The following is a 23,775-nucleotide window of genomic DNA, read 5'->3' on the forward strand; positions in this document are numbered from 1 at the left end:
TATACAATACTCACTGCCAAGGCAGCTTGACGAAGCCCATACTTACTCTGATGGTTTAACCCATAGGGCTTAACCCACAAATACCTCCATTGGGAATATAAGAGGATGAATTCATTTAATGACAGCAAATACAATAAAACAATGACATTTCCCATTTGTGAAAAGATAATGCTGAAGAACAACAAGGTTAGTGCAGTGTTGAAGTACACTGATCTCACTATATTACAGTATATGACATACTAGAAAATGGTACCAGGAGAACTGGACTAAAGTAGAAATGTTTCAATGTAGTGTTATACAAATACATATAGAGCAAACTGTTGACTGGACAGTGAAATAGAAACTAATTCTGTGGAGTGGACATGGTTTTCTGTAATTTGACTCGAACTCCCTGAGACTCTCCCTCTCCCCTCTCCCTGTATTAAAGATAAGGAGAAACAATAGTACTTCATGGTCTTTTTTTCCATGTGCTTCTCTCTCTTTCTTTCTCTCTCTCTCTGTGTCTCTCTCTCTCAATTTGACATGTTAACAGTCAGTAGTTCCTTTGGGTCTCCTCTCTAAACTCTCAAAATGTTTATCCCAGTATCACTGCACTGTATACTTTACACTTCCATTATTTGTGGAGTTGCTTTGAATACGCAAGAGCTCCTCTACAATATGTCACCTAGGACATGCCCCCAAACCAAAAATAACTTGCGGTGAGCTTGATTTAGCTCCCGGATCTTTAAACCAGGTCCGTCCTCGTTTACTCCACCTTCCAGATGGCGATCTTGCCATCGAGGTGGCCAGAGCCACTGAGAACGTAGCGGTCCTCGGCGGAGCACAGTGATTGGACGTGATCTGTGTGAGCCAGCAGTTCTTTCTCCACTGTGTGCTTCTCTGTGTCTAATACATAGATCTTCCCCCTAACTGTATTCTGGGCCTGGTCCCCGGATTGGGAATGGTCCCGATCCTTGCAACCACCGTCCTGACAGCCCACCCAAATCTGGAGGAAAGTGTGAGCACAAACAACAAGCTTTGTCACATTTCTAGAATTGTTCAGTGGGAGATGTCAATCCAACATGTTTGTACAGTGTGTGCACACAGTGAGTGTGTGTATGTTTGTATGTTAGCCTGTGTTTTCTGACCTGGTTCTTGACCTTAATCATACAGTTCACCCCAGCACAGTCCTGCATCTGCATCCTCTTGAATGGTTTGGTCAGATCTTTGGAGTGCCACAGGAAAAGCTCTCCTGAGTCACAGCTGCTTGTCCACAACTGGTCCTTCTGAAAACACATCCGGTTCATTACAGTTGAAATGTTCACCCCTCAAAATGTTCTTTTATTTGAATTGGGAGGAGTGATTAATTGAAAGGAGGATGAGAAGAAGACCTCTGGGAAGAGGATGAAGCTGCTGAACGTAGGGAGAATGACTCGAAGGTTATCAGGGAGGGACATCTTGCGCTGTGGTGTTCCATTCCTTCCAAGTTCCATGATGCCATTGCTAGAGCCTAATGTGAAAGGGACAAAAACATTCAAAGACTACAATACAAATACTTTCTGTCCATTTAAACTGGCCAGCCAACACACATTCCTCATAAACCACATCTCTCCTAACGAACCAAGAAAACCTGTTTATTTGTGTGTGTTTGTGTGCAATACAGTACAATACAATACTTACAACACCATAGAGTTCCATTGTAGAGTTGTATTGAAGTGAGTCTTTCACAGCTGACCTGAAACTGCGTCTTCACTTTCAGAGTCGAGGCATCCCACAAAATAACCGTTCCGTCCACACTGCAGGAGTATATCTGTGTTTGGCTGAGAGGAGAGAGTGTTTGCCTGTTTTAGGTATTACACTAAAAAGAGTGTAATTTAGCCTAGGCTACTCAGTGGAGCTGGATCCAGACCACTGCTGCCATCTGCTGGTTAGAAAGAGTCATTGTAACTCTCCTAATACCTTTTAAAATATGGAAAAATATTTATACTTTGGATAATACTCTCATAATAAGTAATAAATTTTTTATTGAGGATATATAGGTGGTATGGGTGCGAGTTGAACTATGACAGGCACGTGATTGCAGACTGTGGAACACCAGGTGGAATGTGATGTAAATTAACCTTGTTTTGTCAGTGCTGTCATCCAGTGTAAAGGCTGTGACCTCATGGCGGTGCTCAGTCAGCTGTTTGTTGCATGACATGCTCCTTGTGTCGATGATGTAGATCACCGAATCCTGGGAGCCAATCCACACTTGATCCTGGTCCAATCCCAGCATGCAGTTCTGAGGCGGAAAATACAGTGACGAAACAAGGTCAATAGTTACCACCAGGAGGCAACAGCAGAGCAACAAAGAGAGAGAGAGAGAGAGAGAGAGAGAGAGAGAGAGAGAGAGAGAGAGAGAGAGAGAGAGAGAAAGAGAGAGAGAGAGAGAGAGAGAGAGAGAGGGGAGGAAGAGAGATAGAGAGGGGGAGCTATGCAGTTAATTCAATTTACCAGTTTATTTATTGCTACGGACTGACATTTATTGGGGACTGCCATACATTCTGCATCTAAACACTAGTACAGAGTCAGTGAGACAAACAGACAGGACAGTAGACAAAAAAAGACAAAGTAGCAGACAGACTCACCAGTTGTGACAACCCGACCTGAATGCAGTTCTGCTGCATAGACCAACTGGCAGCGTCAAACACCACCACCCGCCCCCCGCTGAGGGCGCACCACAGTTTGGGGTTGCCGTGCCTATCCGCCTCACTGTAACTTAGGTGGCCTGGGGGGCAGGAGGGGGAGAGGGGCCAGGGAGGGGGTGAAGAGAGGAATATGGTCACACTAAGAGCTAGATACTACACACATTTGTGCACCAGTGGCCCAAACTGTCCTGAACTTTTTTTAATGTTAAACTTCACTTGGTAATAGTATAAAATTAATGAAAATATGAAAAACAGTGTCCCCAATTCTTGTCTCGACTTCTGCGCTTTCCTCCAGCTCGAGTTTGATTAACAGTGGTTTCACAAAATAAGCCAAGGAAGAAAAACCCACCCTACTGAAGGCAATTGGCTAAACAGGATTGCTCGAACATAATTGGCTGGAAAATGGTGGCCACTCCAAAAAATGTTACATTTCATATTCCACTGGCATTGAGCTGCCTGTGTTGTTGAACATCTCTCAGAGGACCTCCACAGCTTACGCACCATGTTAATAGGGGACAAACTTTAATTTTTTAAACCTAGTGTCGTTACATTTTCAGCCTCCATAAACCATAGGTGCATACAGTACCGTATTTCTTCGAATAAACGCTGCGGCGTTTATTAAATAACGTTCATTTTTGGTGCGGCGTTTATTCGAGGGTGGTGTTTATTTGAGGGCAGCGTTTAATTAGTAAAGGTGATCTCGTGAATTGTAGATGAAGTGCAGCCATAGACAACTTCGTTGCTGGCATTGTGACAAATGAATCATGCTGCGAAAAATGCAGGTTTCATTTACTACCGCTGACCTCCTTGTCTATTCTTTGTCTATGAGTGCGGCAACTCCCTTTCTCATTGGCTATCAATTAGGTGTGCGTTGGTAGTACAACTGTCTCAAATACAGATGTTCTACATTGTGTAGAAATCTGAAGCAGCATGCCTAAATGTTCATACACGTTAGCTTTCAAACAGAAAGTTATGTAGGTCCTTCATGTGTAATAAATACTGGGGTTGAATTTAACCAATTAAATAAGCGTTTTCAGATTTTTTTTGTTGCAGCGTTTATTCGAGGGCGGCGTTTATTACACAACGTTAATTTTTGGTGCAGCGTTTATTCGAGGGCGGCGTTTATTCGAAGAAATACGGTATGTTAAGCATAATGTCTGATAACCTTAACATAGAACCAAAAACCAGCCTTTCTCATACTCAATTAGATCCCCATAACATGGTCCTTCAGCATACAATGGTTAATTGTTCATGTTGAAAATCAAATACAGAACCATGTCTCCTACATTGTTTTTCTGAATTACATGACAGTCCCACACTGCTCAAGGACTTGGTGTGACTGGCTACTATAAACTATATTCACTGGTAAAAATAAATAAATAAAGCCTGCCAAAGTTAGCACATAACCTTGGTTTACACACTTGGTTCACAAGGCCTTGATTCAGAGGCGTAAACCAATTAGGTTAGCTGCAGGATTTCTGCCATGACAACTGCGGCCAACAGCCCTGGGCCTCAAAGCTCCTTTGTCTCCACTTGGCTCTGCTAATGCAGTATTGGTCAATTTAACACCATTCACTGTTATGTTGTCTTGTGACTGTCCAGGAGAACTGAGCTAAGTACATAGAGAGAAAGAGAGAGAGAGAGAGAGAGAGAGAGAGAGAGAGAGAGAGAGAGAGAAAGAGACAGACAGACAGATAAAGGATGTAAGGCTAGGGGACTAAGAGAGCCAAAAGGAGTCATGGCTGGCTAATCAGAGAGAGAATAGGGAAAGGCAGAAAGTGAGAAAGAGAAAGAGCCTGAGGAAAGGAGAATGGATTTTTAGGAGTGTTCAGTCTTTTGAGACAAGGGTATGGCTGGCTAAGGGGAAACATAGGGCCCACAGACATAAAAATGGGTACAAGGACAAAGAGAGGTACAGTGTAATGGTAAGCTCATGCCAAACTTTTGATCAAACTTGAAAGCCCAACATGTCCTTAGTTTGGAAATATTTTAGTCTCGAAATACAGGCAAGCAAGGCGGCAACTTGCAATGTGTGTAAAGAGCGTTCCAAGGGGTGGAATTACGTTAGCGTTGTGTAGGCTACCACCAATTTTATCAAGCACCTGTAAAAGTTTCACGTGAAAGAGCACCACGGCTTGTTGCTATCCCATTGGTGGAAATCCCGGAGGGGATGGGGGGTGGGACACGACCCCCCCAATATACATTACAACGTAGGTAATGTGTTACAGCTCTGCTTTTGGTGTCATGTCATTGTCCCCCCCAACGTATATATGAGATTTTCGCCCATGTGCTAGCCAACAGCCAAAAGAGCAACTCCAGGCAGCAGCAGACACTCACTGAGGCCTTCAAAAGACGCTTTTGACGTGAAATATTTCTCTGTGGCATTACTTTTATTTCAAATATTCAATTTGAAAACGTTGCAGTTGTTGCTGCTACCTGTTTGTATGTCAAGCCAAACAAATTCAAGTTTGTTCAGAACAAATAAATTGCTTTGGAATACATTTAAATGGAATGCATGTGTATTTTTACTTAATAAGTGCTGTGTGGTTAATATAAGAAAGAGCTCTGTATCTGAATCAGTATCTAATTAGTATAGGTATCGGAATCGGGTCGGAATTGAAATCATGTGGATCGGTGCATCTCTAGTTATTACAGTACAGTAACTTGTGGTACAGTAGTACAGTACTGTAGCAAGCCTATACTCGCTGTGTCTCACCTGGTGTGTAGAGCATGACATGTACAGTCTGTGGAGCTGCCAGTTCTGACGAAGGGTAGATCTTGTGTTTCAATGTCTCCAATGTTGTCTTTGGCACCATCATGGGAACTGCTCACACCCAATCCCAAAAAACCAAAGAGTGCAAAGAAACCAAAAGGTACACAATCTAGAATGAGAAAGCTCAGAAGAAAATTTGACTTGTGCAGTTTTATTTTATGAAGCAAGCGGTTCGTTTGATGTAGCCACTGGTATACCTTCGTGTTTGACCTTGTCAAAGTAGGCCAGCTTGGAAGCTGCCTCGATGGCCTTCTGGCTCGACAGACAGCCCGCCACTGCGTCCATCAGCAGCATGTTGGTCAGGGCCTGCTGCATGTACTGGGGGTCCTGGGTCGATGGGGGTGGGAGTGTGTGTGTGGAGGGGGGGGGGAGTAAAGACAGAAAGGAAAGATGGAATCCTGAGGGGGCCTGCGTTGATGCAACTGCTGCTTTTACACAAAATTAACAGGAAACAGGCTGTGAGTTTCCTCTGTGTAAAACGAACAAGTTGTCGAAAACAACCTGTAGGTTTACTAGATAGGCTACTGAAGCAGCATACGGGTGTAAAACACTGAGGTTTTCTAACCGTGCTTCCACACTGCTGTGAACGTTCTGCCAAAACCTGCTAGGATCCATACAATTTGAACTACTGTTATTGTGTTTTCCAGAAAAACTTACCTGGATATCAGACATTTGTAATGTATAAGATCACTGGTGTCCCTTCTCCCCTACCTTGTGATCATCTGCCATCCTTCTGCCAGCCCACATTTCCTTGACCATGAGATTCCAGAGGTCGCACTCGGCCTTCAGGTTGGCCTCAAACACCTCCCTCCGCTGGCTGCTCCGGATCTTCAGCGACGGGACTCTCAGCAGCAGGATCGGGGCAGACGAGATCTTCACCTCCTGAGAGAGAGTGTGAGAGAGAGAGAGAGAGAGAGAGAGAGAGAGAGAGAGAGAGAGAGAGAGAGAGAGAGAGAGAGAGAGAGAGAGAGAGAGAGAGAGAGAGAGAAATGGTTGTCCTACTGTCAACGACAGGTTTAGTTTTACTTCAAGGGTGTCGTTACATGTGACATCTTCATGTCTTAGAACTCTCATGCTGTTTTTGAAAAAGTTTTGTTGTTTTGTAGGATAAAGCTCAATATGTGTTCGTAATACCGGAACCTTCCTCTACATATGTAAATAAGAAGCCAGCGCATCTGAATTTGAATTGAAGAATTGGTATGGTATTGAGTTGTTGTCCTCTGTAACCCACCTCAATGTCCCTGAACTTGGTGATCTCCAGGAAGCCTGGCCGTCCCTCAGTAAGCAGGAACAGTCTTTTCTGGGTCATAGCGATCTTGCCCACGCCGCTGCTGGTCTTGACGGAGGACGACAGCTTGTATACGCTCTCATTGTTGTCCAGGTGCTCGATGACCGCGGCGGGCAGGTTCACATCCTGTGCCTGGGACTCGGCCTCCTTCCAGAAGGTGTAGAACACCCGGAATACCTCGGGGTCTACCTGCTTCTGTTGACCTATAGAGGACAGCACTCTGGTGTAAACAAACACTATCCTTACAAAAGCACACATCTAGTCCGGTTATGGTATGGTACTTCTGTGCACAACCTTTATACAATGCATAGTTTGTGTATAGCTTGTGAAACTGTTTTTTTCACACACTGCTGCTGTAACGTTGCAATCTCCCCTAGGAGTGATTACAGTACCCATCTCCTCCATCCACCTGGAAAACCTGAGTCTACCTACTTCTGCTGACCTGTAGATAGCAGAAACACAATTCTACCTACCGTCCTAGACATAGTCAAACAGAGAACAGTACATTACATTATGCTATCCATATAAACATTCCCTATCAACATGTAAATTGTATTAAGAGCTGTTCCAGAATGTTTAGCTTTAGATGTGCAAAGTATGAGTGTCTGTGTACATTAAGGCGCAAGTAAAAAGCTCACAATGCGTTGGATCGACGCCCGATGTTAAAGGCACCCAAGGCCACCGAACCGAAGGGATTGTGGTTGTTGATGTTTTGGGTCGGTGGCGCTAACTAGCCATGCAGCCTCTGAGGCCTTCTCAGAGCATGCTCATTAAACACAAATTACGGCCATTCTCATGCATGCAAATGTGTCCTTTTTTAGTCTAAATTCAAATCGCATGCAACAAACCAGTTGCAAGCAGCCTGGTAGAAGAATAAAATGTGCGCGGTGCAAGTCGTGTTAGCGTCATGTATAGCGTGACTTTGAAGACTGGAGTTCAAACTAAGCAGAAATAGTCCGAGAGTTGATTATAAAAAGAAAGCTAGCACCCGTCACAAAGCTCATCGCAAATCAGGAAGCTAATAGTGAACGGTAGGGACATGCTGTCCTGTAGGTTGGCAACTTGGCTTAGGCTGGACACGGTCTCTCCATCCTTACCCTGACCAGTCAAGTCAAAGTAGAACACTGACTTGGAAGCATCCGTGGAAGCAGCCTCTGAACCCAAGTCAGTTTTACCCGATTCTATTAAGAGTGAATTACAAGATAATCAGATGATATGCTGGTGTGAGCTATCTTCAAGACACTGCTATAGCCTGCTGTACAGTACTATTTCACAATAACCTGCAATAGAACAAAACATTTATCACAATGACTGACAACTTATCTCCCATGATCTAGGCTAAAGTACTCCCGATCTCAACTTAAGGCTATTCACATTCAAATCCTTGTGAATTTAAACCTGCTGGCTCTATGATAAAGTGAGTTTGCTGCTCTGTTCATCTATCGTCTATCGTGATCCTAGCATGTTAGATTGTTGGCCTGTATATAGCCTAAGTCAGACTTTAAGATCATCAGACAGCTCACAGTGACTCACTTAGAGAGAAGTATCTGGTAGTGATTCTGTACGTGTGGGATACATGGAGAGACATACAGGCACAAACGGGGTGTTGGCATGGACAGGGTTTTTATTAGGCTTGCCAGCTTTAACAGCTAGTTTACAACCAACACAGCATCATCCTTCAAAGTAGTTCCTATTGTCAAAAAAGTGACCATAAGGCATACACGAAACAGGTGGTTAGAAAGCTTTAGCATCAACGTTCGGCACAAAGCACCGGAGTTTGAGACTTACCAAGCAGGAGGGCGTTGAACAGGCGATGTATAGTCGCCACATCCCTGACTATACCGGACTCTTGGACGCGCTTCACAAACTCCTCCCTCGGCATGTGGCTCCTCGGCAGCTCAAACTTGGTGACGTTGTCGTCAGGCTGGTCGGCCACCTCCTCCTGGTCCTTCTTGACTCGGCAGATTAAGCGCTTGAGCTCAGGTCTCCGGTTGGCCAGGGAGTGCTCGTCCTTCTGCAGAGAGTCCACCAGACACCTTACCAGCTGGGAGGGGAAGATCTCCACATCCGTCTGGCAGAGAAGAGGACAGGAGAGAACAGTAGAGTAAAACAGAAGACAGTAGAGAACAGTAGAGTACAACATAAGACAGTAGAGAGGACAGTATAGTGTAATGAAGTCAATAGAATTCATTGTATGACCTTCATGGGGCTGCCAGTTACTCTGAGAGCCCTAAACCCCCAACCTTGAAGCCCAAGTCTAAATTGTAACCACCTGCAACCACCCACACCAACCCCTCTCTCCATCCTCCAGACCCCTTCCTCAGGTCCCATGTTCACTCTTTCCCCAGTCCTACTGTCTAACATCCAGGCCACATCCCCAGTCCCACCGTGTAGAGGTTTTGAAAGTCGCTGAGGGCGTCCAGGTATTGGGAGCAGAGGGTGTTGATGAAGCCCCTCAGGTAGAGGAGGCGGGCCAGCAGGGTTGAGTTCTCCGGGGGGACACAGAAGATGGCCTTGCCCAGCAGCAGGATCAAATCACTGTAGTAGTTCTGGACGTAGTGGTAGACCAGGGGGGGAGGGAAGTCTGGCAGCTTGAACAGCTTGATGGGCTTGGATGGGATCTTTTGGTCTGGATCGGGAAGAGAGTGGGAGGGACGGTTAGTGTGTGTGTGTGTGTGTGTGTGTGTGTGTGTGTGTGTGTGTGTGTGAAATGTACAGTGTGTGTGCATGTCTACTGTATGTGTATGCTTGGGCATGTGTGTGTGTGTGTGGCTGACCCAAACATTGTTGAGCCAGATCTGTTGGGGCAATGTGTGTGTGAGTGTTTATTGTATATACAGTACCTGTGTGTGTGTGTATCGAGCCTCTCTCAACGGTCTCAGGTATAGCGAGAGAGGTCTGTCGAAAGTAGGCGATCGACCTCTCCTCCCCCAGGTTGGGCAGGCTCATGCCCAGGCGCCTGTTAAGGCGAGGGGGCTCGGAGCCGGTGCTGTTCTTCCTGGCCTGGATCTCCCGCATGGTGGGTCTCCGGGGGTTATCTATCATCGCCTGCATTCTGGACGCCACAGGCTGAAGACGTTACTAAACGACTAGGTTTTCAGTTCCTGATCATGAAAACGTGTCGTGCTGTGTGGGTGGAAAGAAAGGAAGGGGTAGGGTGAAGAGAGAAAGGTAGAGAGGAGGAGATCTCACCTCTGTGTTTCTGACCTCGTGCTGAGCTCCATGCGAGTGAACGCGTCCATCTTCCTGTTGAGTCTGTCCTTCAGGAAGGAGTGAAAGATGTGCGTCTCCAAGACCTACAGTACCACACCACACCCAGTCAACAACAAAAACATAGAGATGGTAGCTACTGCAGGATGTCCTTGAGTGAATGTCTTAGAAGAAGTTATTCTTGGCTGTGACTATACCTTTTTGTAAAAGGGCTGGTCTGCAGGCTCTCTGGTCTTAAGGAACTCTTGACTGTTGAAGACTCTATGCTCAAAGTTGAGATGACCACTTACGTCCCTGATAGAACGACAGGAACAGTTCTGTACTGTCAATTACCAGGCAACAGAGAATTCTGCTCTCATCAAACAACAACCTATTCCTTGGCAATACTGCCCATTGCTTCAAATGCTGATTTTATGTAGTGGTTCATTTTCGCCTTTAAACCCCTTTTTAATAGTTCAACATAATAAAAAAAAAAACGTATTTATTGTTCCCTGTGTGGAAGTCTCCTTATTTTATCATGGAATCTAGGAATTTCCCTGTTTCCAAATGCATTAACTGTGTCGCTATAAAAAAGGGGAACTTACCCACGCAGAGAAGGAAATTCACATTAGCAAACCCTATTGCACAAATTAAACCAATGTGTTTATAGACCAGGCCATTCCAAGCATGTTCTAGCATGTTAATGTAATTTAACCGAGCGTGTACAGCCGCACAAACACAACATGTACAACCGTCGAAAGGCCAAGAAGGAGACCTGAAGATGTTGACGATGAGCTCCAGGGTGAGCCTCTGGACCTCCCCGTTCAGGCTGTGCTGCCACTGCCTCCTCTGGGCACGAAGCTCGTTGAGGTCCGGGCTGCTGGCCTGGTGGCACGTCTGCAGGTCGTAGTGGAGCTGCAGGCTCTCCCTCCTAGAGAAGAGAAGAGGAGAGAGACAAACACACTGCAGGATGCATTGTGACTATCTCCATATCTGTTGTGTTCTAGATAAATGAATAAATGAGTCTGTTGGCGAAATGGGACCAATAAAGTTGTATTTTATTGTATGATTCAATAAAATACAAATACGATGTGTCATATTGTATCAAATCATATTGAAATGTATTGCATCATTTCACAACATATTGTATGATGTATGATATGTCACACCGCTTCATACATTGCACAGTGTTGACTGTGGGAGACACTATTAAACCTGACATCCCTGTTCATCACCATGTGACTTTACAGCACCAGTGTGCCTGAGTAAGCCCTACCTCTGTATGAAACACTGTTTGGCAGCCAGAGGAACAGCCGGCACATCCACGATCTCTGAGCAGGATGAAGACACTGTCCCATTGTCGATGTTGATTAGGATCAGGTCATCTGTCTCCTGGACAGAGAGAGACAGACAAGACAGAGACCGAGAGAGATAAACCAGAGAGAGGGAGAGTGAGAGATAAATCAGAGAGAGAGAAACCAAAGAGGGAGAAAAAACGTCTAACACACCACATGACATTTACATTTTCCATAAAAGTTTTTTTGTTTAGTAGACACTTATATCCAAAGCGACGTCCAAACACATGGACAAAGCACAACATCAATGGGACCTCCCAAAACACCACTTACACAAGAAATAGTGAGCATGAGAGATAGAAACAAAGAAAGAGACAGTTGTCCACAGTACTCCTGAGTCGTCCCTCCCTGCACATCTCCAACCAGGTGTCTGAACCGGAAACTGGGGCTTTACTCACGGAGGCCACCTCGTCGTAGTGGCTGAGATGGCACCCCATGAGGAAAGCCGTGGGTGCCATCACAAAGTCCAGCATCTGCCTGGAGAGAACGGGCACGTAGGGGTGCTGCCAGCTGAGCGGGTGGATGTAGAGAATGAAGCACTCCGCCATCAGGGTGAGGCGGGACCAGTCGGAGGAGAAGAACACCAGCCTCTGCTCTGTCAGGATGCTGCCGATGATCTGAAAAAGTCCCACACGCACAGACGCGTACGTAAAAAGTGTGGAAGACATCAGGGATTTCTTATATTATGCTTACGTTCAACACATTCAGTAGATCAGCTATTGCCTTGTCATCTGTTCACGTACGCTGTTTTATTATTCATCCATATACTTTATATGCATTCCTACTGTAACCTATTATTATGTTCTAACGACAGTCACAGGTCTATGATGTAGTTCCCGCCTGATTGAATAAGGAACACATGTTGGCTTTCTGTTATCTTTGGTTTTCCCTTTCTACTATCAATTCTGTCCTCATGCTCCAGAGACTTTGTCATCGACACTGTGTGTATTAAGTGGTCATTATTCATGTCAAGGGTTTAGATTCTCTCTCCAATCTGCATATTGCTTAATACTTATAGACCCAGAACCGAACGGAATAGTCACACCGTTACTGAAGAGATGAACAGAACTTGACTCCATAGTTAGCAAGGTAGGTAGCACCCTTCAAGGTTGCAACACCAGCCTCTACTTCATGTCCAAGGTCACGTTCCATGACCTTGAAGAACACTGAGGGGTCAGGTGTTGACTTTCTCATCTTCACTCGTCAAGTCTCAGCTAAAATGAAGCCTAGAGAGTCTCCATGGCAAGCAGGCCTTCTGAAGGAGAATCCACCCCCCACCTGTAGCAGCTGTGTGGACCTGAAGCAGAGCAGGGGCAGGTGCAGGTCCAGATCCACCACAGGGTGCTCCTTGTCCTCCCTGGAAGGCAGCACGATGGTGAGGGGTCGCAGGCTGAACATCTGCACGTCAGGAGATACACAACGCATCTGTCAATGTCAATACTGAACAGGGAATTTACTATAACACTGGCAACGTCAACACTGACCAGGAAATATACTATACTATTCACACTGACCAGGAAACATGCAGTATCCTCAACAATAACTCATGTCTTTCACATTGTTCCAGCCAGCTATGCTCGATCCACTCAGTTTTTCAATCCTAAACACCAACCCGCCTCTCACCACATGGAGCTGTCCAGGTGGAGGGATGGGCACCAACGCCAGCTTGGCAGCAAACTCTTTCACCCGCTCCTCGAAGTCCGACATCCGGCAAGTCCGCAACTGCAACAGCAAACTGCAGAGGCAGAGACAATGAGCTGCTACGGTTACTGTCCAAACAAGACATACCAGCCTTCATCTGGCTTCAGATGCCAGAGATCGTTTAAGAGTGTAGAGAATATATGTTCCCCATAAAAATGACAGTTATTTTTGTGAAGACTGTAATCTATAAGACTTATATTCATACAATCCCAGCAGAGACAGTGCATGCCACAGTATGTGTATCAGGGCTCACCATGACAGACAGTCCCTCAGAGCGGTGTAGTAGCGGTGTTTGGAGATGACACAGACGGCGTAGCTGGTGAAGAGCTTCTCTGGCTTCGCAGAAGGCAACTGTCCGTTCTGGTGGAAGCTTGTCCCCTTCTACAAATACATAATTAATACCCCACTGGTATGTACCAGAAACCATACAAGCATCTATCAAAAATAAATATGCATAGCTTCAGTTACTGTTTATTACATAATTATGTCTCATTTATGACTATTACACAAGAACATGGAAAATATACTTCTGGTTTGCTGAAATTAGGTCGTACAATACATATTTCATTTAATTTCATCATTTAGCAGATGCTCTTATCCAGAGCGACATACAGTAAGTACAGGGACATTGCCCCTGAGGCAAGTAGGGTGAAGTGCCTTGCCCAAGGACACAACGTCATTTTTCCCGGCCGGGAATCGAACTGGCAACCTTTAGATTACTATCCCAATTCCCTAACTGCTCAGCCACCTGACTCCCATATGCCTGACATATGCCTGACATATACAGTATGTTTAAGTTTTACTTTATTATAATATTATAATATGGACATTCAGGTGTCATGGAAATGAACATGTGTCCACTATACCTGGAAGGGTCTGCTACACTGGGCAACTATGCCATGGGTCTGGTTCCCAAAGACATCAGTGAAGACCAGGAAGTGAAATCGCTCCTCTCTCTGCTCATTGGTTACTTGAAGCCCACCTGATCCAAAAAATATTTGTTAAGGTAAACATCAAAACCTCTAGCCTCTAGCCTCCACTTTACAAGTTGAACTCCCAACCTACCAACTGTTGTCCCAAGTCTGTACCCTTTTAACTCATGACCCCAGTATCTAAATATCTATCTCTAGCTTCCTATTCCAGCCACCAGCCTCCGACCTCCTTACCTGGAAAGCAGAGCTGAGGCAGAGCCATGAGGTCTATATCTTTGGGGACACTGACGTCCTCAGTGAGCCCTCCTCCTCCCTCTTCTCTTCCTTCAGCTTCCCCTCCTGCTCCAGGGTCACTGGGAGGCGCTGCAGGCCTCTCCCTCTTCTTCTTGATGAAAGAGCGCCGTTTCTGGACTGCTCTGCTGAGGGCCCTGTAGCCCTGGGGGTTCCCAGCATGCTCTTTGCTTACGAAGGGAGGCACGTGCACGTGAAGCACCTCAGGGTCCAACAGGATGTCGGCCAGACCACATCCCTGCTGGGCACACTTGCACAAAAATGAATTCAAATGAGTTTTTCAGGGAGGGCACACACTGATGGCTAGAAATGTTTAAGTTTTAGGTTGCTGTTTACTTGAACAAAAAAGAACCCCACTATTCATTATCTTTCTGGCTTTATACACGAGTTATACATTTTATTGGAGCCCTATAAAATACAATTACAAATATGCATCGGCCTACATATCTTATGGTATTTGTTTGAATTATTGTACAAAAGCCTAAAAACACAGCAACTGTGTATGTGTACATGAGTGTTCCCTACAATTCCGGCTCTCCCACAGACTCTGCTGAAAATGAGAATAAACTGTATCGACAGAATCCTAAAGAGGGTCCTGTGTGTAATCCGCAGAGAGCAGGCGGTCCTTACATCGTAGACCTCGTTGAGTTTTTCATTGGAGGCTCCCACCACCACACAGGCTTCCAGCAGGCCTGGAGGGAGATGCTCCGCCATGGAACGCTCCTCTGGAAAAGGGTGACGGAAGGTACTGATTGCAAGGAGGGGATAGCATCTGGAGGAGATGGCTGGATACTATGAGGCAGAAGGGGGAAGAGTGAGAGAGACACCCGAGAGTGAGAGAGAGAGACAAAGAGCGAGAGAGATGGAGCGTTCAAGCATAATACACCACACAACATCACCCCCATTACCGTACTGTATAATAGCCCCTAACCCTGACAACAAGAAAACAAACCAACTAAACAGACAAACACCTTGCTAAAACGCCTGCAGGCCAGGAAAAAGTTCTTGTGATCTCCAAGGCTCTAAACCACATCTGAGACATTCAGCTTCAACAAGGAAGATCATTAGAGAACTGTTAGACAGTTATTGCACTGGACCCAGCATGAGCTGGTGTAAGGCTGAAGTCAGTATAAACAGAGTTCTGTTAAGATAGAAGAGAAGGCTGGAAAAGTGTATTGTGCCAAAGGTACATGGACCCAAATAAGGGCTCAGGCGTTTACTTTGCATGTCCTTGGGTGCAACGCTCCCTGCAAACTGCCCCTGGAAAGTTATGTAATATCGGAGGTAGAAAAGTGAGCGTTCAGGTAATGTACTTCCATGACAGGGACTTGTTCATGGGAATAGGCTGTGTCTACCTCAGAATATACTCAGCAATACTTCTGCTGCAGGCATGCACCTTTGGAGGAGTGCGATAAACTGAACTCCACTCTAATCTCATATTCTTGCTCGAGAGACCCCAGGGACAAAATTTGATTAACGCAGTGCTGACGAAGACACACAAAGACACTCTTTAACGGGTCGGGGGGGGGGGGGGGGAATACTGTGGCTGAGTGGAGCGGTTTGCTTTAGATGGAAGGAAGGGACGCCTTAAGTCTTGTGGTGGTTCATTGGAATCTGCTATTGAAGAGTTGGACCAATTTGAAATGGGGTTTGCCACCGATATAGGTGATTAAAACAGACTGTAAAGATTTGCATGTGGTCACTTTGTAGTCAAATTGTAGTTTTCTAGTCTGGTTAGCTGTCAGTCACTCCACCAGTCTCCTCGTCAGGTTTCACATGATCACCATACGTCACCTCATTATAGCAATGGAAAGAAAAGCATGACATTCTGATCAGCTACATGATGACAGTGTACAGTTGATGTATAGAGATGTACCTGTGTACATTCCTCTGAGGTATTAGACTGGATGTTTAAATATCTATGCAACTCAACTACATTTGTTGGAGGCCCAGCTGACACCTTGCTTAAAGGTAAAAGGTTATACCTGTTATGTTGTTCACAGAAACACAAAATGCATAGGCCTCTTTAACTGACTAACAGCCTGGGTTGACTGATGTTTGAACAGAAGTAAAAATTAAATAGAAAATAATGGAATAGTAAAAATAATGGAATGCATTATAATGTATTTTTTAGCAGAAGCTTTTATCTAAAACGACGTCAGGGGGGTAAACCTGCGACATATTGATCTTAAATCAAATGCTCTCTGCACTGAGCTGTAGCTATCCTATAAGTGCATAGCCTAAATGTAAATCTGACTCGAACTAGTGCAGACAGGAGCCATAGAGAGCAGACAAGGCACCAGCAAAAAAATCGTATTCAAAACATTTACAATCTGATATGCGAGGATTATCTGATCAGAATTCCTTAGACATTGTACATAAAGAAGGAGGCAACAAATACAAGCCCTTCTGTAACTTCTGGCTGTGCCGGAATATCAATGCAATTTAACTCTTTTCAACTAAGTTATATTGCACTGGATCATGTGATGAGCAAACTCTAAATTATGATCTGAGTCACAAGCCCTGGGTCTAAAAGGATGAGTCAAGGGTGGAAATCAACTCCTGTTTTTTGTAGTTTTTTTGTGACTGTTTTAGAAAACGAACTCTTTTCGAAAACATTCAATGAAATGTGCATACAGTAGGCCCTATAGTTTATTTTGATTTGCAGAAAAAAATAACCAACCTGTCACGTAGGCAACTCCGAATCAGCAACCAAAACGACCGGTCCGGCAGACAAGATGCACAGTCCTACAAATCGGAGTCCAGTAGAATCTTTCTCCTCGTTTGAAGCACTGACAGCTGATCGACTAGTTCCTGTTTCTCGGCACTCGAGGATAGCAAACAAACATGCGCACTGGTGAACACATTTTTATTTGAACAAGTCTGGGACTGCCCCAGGCGTTTCGTGAGTTTCTTGATAACATTCCAGTCTGGTAACACTTTAGAATAATGGTCCGTTGTTAACGAGTAGCTATGCAGGAAGTAATAGGTAGTAAATCCTACTACATTAACACCGAATTGAATATTATTAACTATTATGGAACCAAGATTAACTAAGCAGTAAGTAATAGCTAATTTACTACAAAGGTCCTTGGTATGTATTTAATTATTACTAAATAAATATATCCTCATTGAGAACTACTTAATTGTGAATGACCAATTAAGATAGAATAACCAATGAATTACTAATCACAAAAGTAATGTCTAAAAAATGTCTAATTATATATAAAAAAAAGGTAATGTCAATTGTGTTTTTTTTTACTATTATGGTCATAACATTTCAGAAGCTTGTGCCTCAAATGAGTTCTTTGCGGAAACCTCAGGATCGGGTTGCTGCTTTTTGCGGATGATGTGGTCCTGTTGGCTTCATCGGGCCGTGACCTCCAGCTCTCACTGGAGCGGTTCGCAACCGAATGCGAAGCGGCTGGGATGGGAATCAGCACCTCCAAATCTGAGGCCATGGTTATCGACCGGAAAAAGGTGGAGTGCAATCTCCGGGTCGGGGAGGAGATCTTGTCCCAAGCGGAGGAGTTCAAGTATCTCGGGGTCTTGTTCACGAGTGAGGGAAGGATGGAGCGCGAGATCGACAGGCGGATCGGTGCGGCGTCCGCCGTGATGCGGGCTCTGCATCGGTCCGTTGTGGTGAAGAAGGAGCTGAGTCGAAAGGCGAAGCTCTCTATTTACCAGTCGATCTACGTTCCTACCCTCACCAATGGTCACGAACTGTGGGTAGTGACCGAAAGAACGAGATCGCGAATACAAGCGGCCGAAATGAGTTTTCTCCGCAGGGTGTCCGGGCTCTCCCTTAGAGATAGGGTGAGAAGCTCGGTCATCCGGGAGGGGCTCAGAGTAGAACCGCTGCTCCTCCGCGTCGAGAGGGGCCAGTTGAGGTGGCTCGGGCATCTGATAAGGATGCCTCCTGGACGCCTCCCTGGTGAGGTGTTCTGGGCACGTCCCACTGGGAAGAGGCCCCGGGGAAGACCCAGGACACGCTGGAGGGACTATGTCTCTCGGCTGGCCTGGGAACGCCTCGGGGTCCCCCAGGAAGAGCTGGTGGAAGTGGCCAGGGAGAGGAAAGTCTGGGCCTCCCTGCTTAGGTTGCTGCCCCCGCGACCCGACCCCCGGACAAGCGGAAGATGATGGATGGATGGGATGGAATATTAACGTTATAACACGTCCCCCGTCCCCCCCCCAATATTTGATCTTAGGCCTACTGTATGATTATGGGACATGTCCCCCCCAATATGTTATCATACTGTATGATTATGGGACACGTCCCCCCCAATATTTGATCATACTGTATGATTATGGGACACGTCCTCCCCAATATTTGATCTCATACTGTATGATTATGCGGGCAATTTCGATGTGACCGCTATTACGTCTTTCTGCAGCTCCGAAAATATCAAATCCTGGCCGGTCTATTTTCCAAATCCAGTCGACTTGGTTTACTGAAACCTATTTGTCCTGACATACAGGTCATGTTTTCCCTACACCTATACTCTGGTGTAACGTCAATGAGTGAGTTTGGAGCGCGAAATCATTTGGCACATTTTTATGGATGGTAAATATCCAGTATTTGGCTAACATAGTCCCCTAGATTAGAATTTTGAATTGTAGAGTTAGTAGTGCGAATTTCGATTGCAATACTACAGTTTGTATGAAATGGACTCAGCAAACAGTTACGTTGCCCTTACGTTGCCGCAACGTCACTCGATGACCAAACATCGTCTTTGGCGACGTTGCGGGACCGTGCATCTGTGGGACGCCAGAACGTAACCACAACGTAATCTTGTGACGTTGCCAGTCCGTAACCGCGACGTCGTGGCAACGTTATTTTCCGACGTTGCCAGTCTGTAACCACGACCTCCTAGCAACGTCATTTTCCGACGTTGCCAGTCCATAACTGCAACTTTAACTAAGTAACCTATATTTCTCAATTCTACTGCTTATATTGGGGCGGTTCATATGCAGACCTCATTTGCCCAAAATGCTACTTGTTCTTGTATAATAGGCTACATGGTAGCCAACTTTAGGAGGACTATGTTTGTGTGATGTGTAGCCTAACTCCAGCTAATCATAAACAAGGCAGCATTTCCATGTAACATTGTCATTTTATTTCAAACAAAGTGCCAAACAGTGAATTAAAATCTTCTGCCAGTCCCCGCTACAGGTCCTGTCTGTTGGCCCTGACAATGAAGCACAAAATAAGTTAGTGTTCTATCAACATAATTGCACGTGTAAAAAGGCGCTATACAAGTCATAAAAAAATCACATCTAAAATAATATACATCATCAAAAAAATATGTGATTCTAGATTTTTGTCACATAGCCATGTGAAAGGTTGGATATTATGGAAGCAGGTGGCTGAGCGGTGAGGGAGTCGGACTAGTAATCCGAAGGTTGCCAGATCGATTCCCGGTCATGCCAATTGACGTTGTGTCCTTGGGCAAGGCACTTCACCCTACTTGCCTCGGGGGAATGTCCCTGTACTTACTGTAAGTCGCTCTGGATAAGAGCGTCTGCTAAATGTAAGCAAATCGTTATGCAAATGCATTTCCAGAAAAGCATTTGCATTTTAAGAATGTGGCTGCATTATTTGACTCATAAATGAAATTAGTAATCAATCATCCTATTTGCATTTTAATTTTCTTCTTCAAGAGTGCTCAATCTTTCACTTAATTAAAATAAAAAAGAAATAGACATTTGAGATTTAATTTTCAAAACATGCCCCAGCAAATAGATACCAAAATTAAATTTGAAATGTAAAATTTGAAAATGAAAATGCATTTCCAGAAATGCATTTTCATTTTAAGAACGTGGCTGTAAAATCGTGACCACAATTGAAATTCAAATGCGATTGCAGAAATGCAAAATGAACGAAAAAGCATTCTGAGCGGCGCAGCAGAGTGACGTCAGTAGCCGCTCTTCTTCAGCTCCCTGCTGACCGAGCTATCCATCTTGTTCGGTAGGGGGCGGTGTGCACATCTGCATTGCATTACATTGCAAATGTGCCGGGAAATTGATTGAATTGCCGGGTCTTTAGAGCAGCGTTCCCCAACCGGTGCCCACCGGTCCGCGGACCGGTACCGTTCCGTGGGTCATTTCGTACCGGGCCGCACAAAAAAGAATTAATAACATTATTTCCTTTTAATTGATTATCAGAGTCTGAAAGACGTTTTATTCTGAAAAATGACCTGATTCTCTCCTCCGCGGGCCTTTTCCCCTGAGCAAAAAAGCTCTGCAAAGACTTGTGTTTACAATTTTTTTTGCAAGTTTGTGGGCTTTATTGAACGGTATCATGCGCGTCTCTTCCTCTTGACACATGACAAGTGATAGTTACCACTCAATGAAGCCTGTTTGAGACAACAACTCTATCGGTGTTTTGGATGAAGGCTATCCTGAGATCGCCACTAAAGCACTGAAAACCCTGCTTCCATTTCCAACATCAAGCGGGATTTTCTGCCGTGACAGCAATCAAACAACATTTTGGAATAGGCCTGAACTGGATATAAGGAACGCACTTCGGGTGTCACTGTCGTAGCTTATAGTCACACACAACAGTGGGACTGACACATCGAAAGCTAGCTAGTAACAATATAACGATGGAAAACCAGGCTAAGAAACTTAAAGATGGGTCAATTGAAAAAACGGCTGTGTATTTTACATAAAACTCAAAAAACTATTTTTCGCTCAAATCAGCTAAACTATTTTTCTCGCGCGCTCCGCGCGCTCGCACTAGGTGTGGAAGTCACTAACTAGGATCACATCAAACCCAGAATGTACATGCATTAGCTGCGCAGCTTCTAATCTTTCCTCCCAGTACGTTCTGCCGGTCTGTGAAAATATGTCTTACATGAAAGCGGTCCGTGGCGCAAAAAAGGTTGGGGACCGCTGCTTTAGAGGACGCATCACAGACCATGGCGCTCCCTCAAATTGTGCAAACACTGTTAGAATTAGCTGAACAGGTAGAATCTAATAATATATCTGAGTCTGATGCCCGTGACCGAGTAGATCAAGTCATAGAGAGCTTGGCTGCATACTCTGCCGTCACAGATTCACACATTAATAGTAGCTCTGCCACTGTTTTAGTCATTGTTTGACATCAAGTTGCTCAGTCTGTGATGCGTCCTCTAAAGACCCGGCAATTCAATCAATTTCCCGGCACATTTGCAATGTAATGCAATGCAGATGTGCACACCGCTCCCTACCGAACAAGATGGATAGCTCGGTCAGCAGGGAGCTGAAGAAGAGCGGCTATTGACGTCACTCTGCTGCGCCGCTCAGAATGCTTTTTCGTTCATTTTGCATTTCTGCAAATGCATTTGAATTTGAATTGTGGTTACGATTTTACAGCCACGTTCTTAAAATGAAAATGCATTTCTGGAAATGCATTTGAATTTGAATATTGTGGTCACGATTTTGCAGCCACGTTCTTGAAAATGAAAATGCATTTCTGGAAATGCATTTGAATTTGAATTGTGGTCACGATTTTGCAGCCACTTTCTTAAAATGAAAATGCATTTCTGGAAATACATTTTAATTTTCAAATTTTACATTTCAAATTGAATTTTGGTATCTATTTGCTGGGGCATGTTTTGAAAATTAAATGTAAAATGTCTATTTCTTTTTCATTTTAATTAAGTGAAAGATTGAGCACTCTTGAAGAAGAAAATTAAAATGCAAATAGGATGATTGATTACTAATTTCATTTATGAGTCAAATAATGCAGCCACATTCTTAAAATGCAAATGCATTTCTGGAAATGCATTTTCATTTTGAATTTTGGTAACAATTTGCTTCCATAGGATATAGGATATGGAAGCTGCAATCATGATTCATTCACCTGGCATGTTTAGAATGGGCTGCCGGGGTGTGTTTGAGTGTCTCCTCTATGAGGAGCTCCACAGCTTTCTCTCCCAGTCCCGTCTTCCACTTCATCACAGCGTACAACTTTGGGAAAGCATGCCCTACTGGGAACATTAGGGGAGACTGTTGGGCACAGAATCTAATTGTCTTCTTTGGAAAGGGCAACATTTGGGACACTCATGTAGGGGCAGCATAAAGGGCACTTCATAACAGCACCTTTTTCCATTGGAAGTAAGGGCATGGGAACAGTCCAATTTAGGCCATTGTAAGGGCACCTTATAGGGTACTGCATCACATTTTCTATACTATAAAGGAACTCTTTTTACATTTATAGAGGGCACACTGTCATTTATTGCATGGGGCATCCTGTGCACTCAAGCATATTTCACAATGTGAATGGCAGACAGTAGGGCACTTGGTCTAATTTTTGCCACTCTGGCCATTTTAGAAACGCTTTCAACCATGGGGGCACCAGGCAGTCACCCCCTGAGTCTTCCAATGGGCCTGGATATACCCATGGGGACAGTATATTGCACCTATAATATTGGGGAAACCAGAGGAGAGGTAATATACAGGCTTGTCAACATATAGGCTACTTTAAACAATGAAAATACTTTATACAATTGAATAAAAGGTCCTCCTTGATTCTTTGTGTTTCAAGATTACCTGAAAAACTGATGATAATATTCAGGTACTGCTTTGAAGCAAGGTATACCCTTCATATTTCCTGGCATAGTTGCCCGTTCAAGAATGTCCCACATGCAAAGACATAGACAAATGCAGACAGACTGAACAGTGTCAAGGCTTGGCTACAGTGGGTTTGCTTCCTTGTGTGTGATTCCAGCAGACTACATAGTCTAGGCCTACCTACATAGACTGCAGTCTACTACCCTCCTTTCTACTATTATAGTCTACTCTCCTTTCTATTACTTTTTACAAAGGATGGTAGGCTGCTCTTATGTGTTCATTGCCATCCTTAAGAGTTGCTAAAGTGTTATTTCATATATATATATTTATGTTTTTTTTTTTTTAAGAATGACAATTACATTTATCTAGATAAACTATGCTGGGCCTGCTGAACCTATACTTCTTCCACAGATACTGGTCAGGGAACCATTACTTCTGTCTCTGAAGACCCTTGGGGCTGGTGGGATAAACGCTCTTTGTATAATCTGAGCACCTTCATCCACCACAGGGTTGTCAAAGAACGGATACGCCATAATTGATTGTAACTTGTCTAGACGCTCTGCTTAGTTTCTAAGTCCTTATTTTATGTCAATTAACCAATGGCTTTTGAAAACAAAAGTGACATTATTTCTTAACTTGTTTATTTAAATTAATATATTTTTTGGAGATTAAGTAAACATGTAGCTAAATCATTAATGTCTGCACTTCAAAAAGTCTGAATTTACGTTTCCGAACACGGACTAAAGTGGTTTGCGCGCAGGAATTTACTCGACGGAACTGTCTTTTGAGATTCTGTTTCCGCTTGTTTGAAATTATTTGCAACACATTTTAGTTTAGCTTGACTTTTAGCCTGACACGGATCAGGCTAGTTCCGAAGTATAAGTTACCTTGGTTACGTAGCTAGAACTAAAATAAACCACCTTAATGGAACGGAACTCTCGCTAAAGTAAGTGAGACTTGGCGAGATAAGTCTATCTTTTCTTTTAATCGACGTTGATGGAACACCCCCCAGGAAATGTGGGGA

The 23,775-nt window shown here is 44.3% G+C and overlaps 1 protein-coding gene across 3 annotated transcripts; it reads right to left on the bottom strand.

The window, feature by feature from the left end:
• Positions 1-101: 101 nt before the first annotated feature.
• LOC136944077 (DENN domain-containing protein 3-like) lies at positions 102-16,972 on the bottom strand. Of its 3 annotated transcripts, XM_067237650.1 has the most exons (26): positions 16,879-16,972; positions 14,826-14,987; positions 14,139-14,445; positions 13,839-13,954; positions 13,226-13,353; positions 12,895-13,006; positions 12,550-12,669; positions 11,670-11,888; positions 11,193-11,308; positions 10,692-10,847; positions 10,135-10,231; positions 9,920-10,023; positions 9,571-9,782; positions 9,115-9,356; positions 8,516-8,798; positions 7,825-7,908; positions 6,671-6,930; positions 6,151-6,321; positions 5,637-5,766; positions 5,383-5,490; positions 2,607-2,746; positions 2,100-2,260; positions 1,660-1,799; positions 1,371-1,489; positions 1,128-1,265; positions 102-985 (listed from the first exon to the last, which is right to left on the bottom strand). In XM_067237650.1, exons 2-26 carry the CDS (start codon positions 14,907-14,909, stop codon positions 746-748), a joined length of 3,987 nt encoding a protein of 1,328 aa, XP_067093751.1. In that variant the 5' UTR covers positions 14,910-14,987; positions 16,879-16,972; the 3' UTR covers positions 102-745. The 3 variants fall into 3 exon arrangements, with proteins under 3 accessions (XP_067093751.1, XP_067093753.1, XP_067093754.1); XM_067237652.1 differs by lacking the exon at positions 7,825-7,908; XM_067237653.1 differs by lacking the exons at positions 102-985; positions 1,128-1,265; positions 1,371-1,489 and having other exon boundaries at positions 1,774-1,900.
• Between the last annotated feature and the right edge of the window lie 6,803 nt (positions 16,973-23,775).

Source organism: Osmerus mordax, chromosome 6, assembly GCF_038355195.1.
Source record: "Osmerus mordax isolate fOsmMor3 chromosome 6, fOsmMor3.pri, whole genome shotgun sequence".
In the NCBI taxonomy this organism is placed as follows: domain Eukaryota; kingdom Metazoa; phylum Chordata; class Actinopteri; order Osmeriformes; family Osmeridae; genus Osmerus; species Osmerus mordax.

Bases quoted from the DNA above. Each gene is read 5' to 3' on its own strand.
- LOC136944077 (XM_067237650.1), bottom strand. From the start codon at position 14,909: ATGGCGGAGCATCTCCCTCCAGGCCTGCTGGAAGCCTGTGTGGTGGTG. The intron at 14,446-14,825 runs GTAAGGACCGCC...TTTTTGTGCAAG, and splicing joins AACTCAACGAGGTCTACGAT to TGTGCCCAGCAGGGATGTGG. The intron at 9,357-9,570 runs GTACTGTATATA...TTCCCGATCCAG, and splicing joins CTCGATACACACACACACAG to ACCAAAAGATCCCATCCAAG.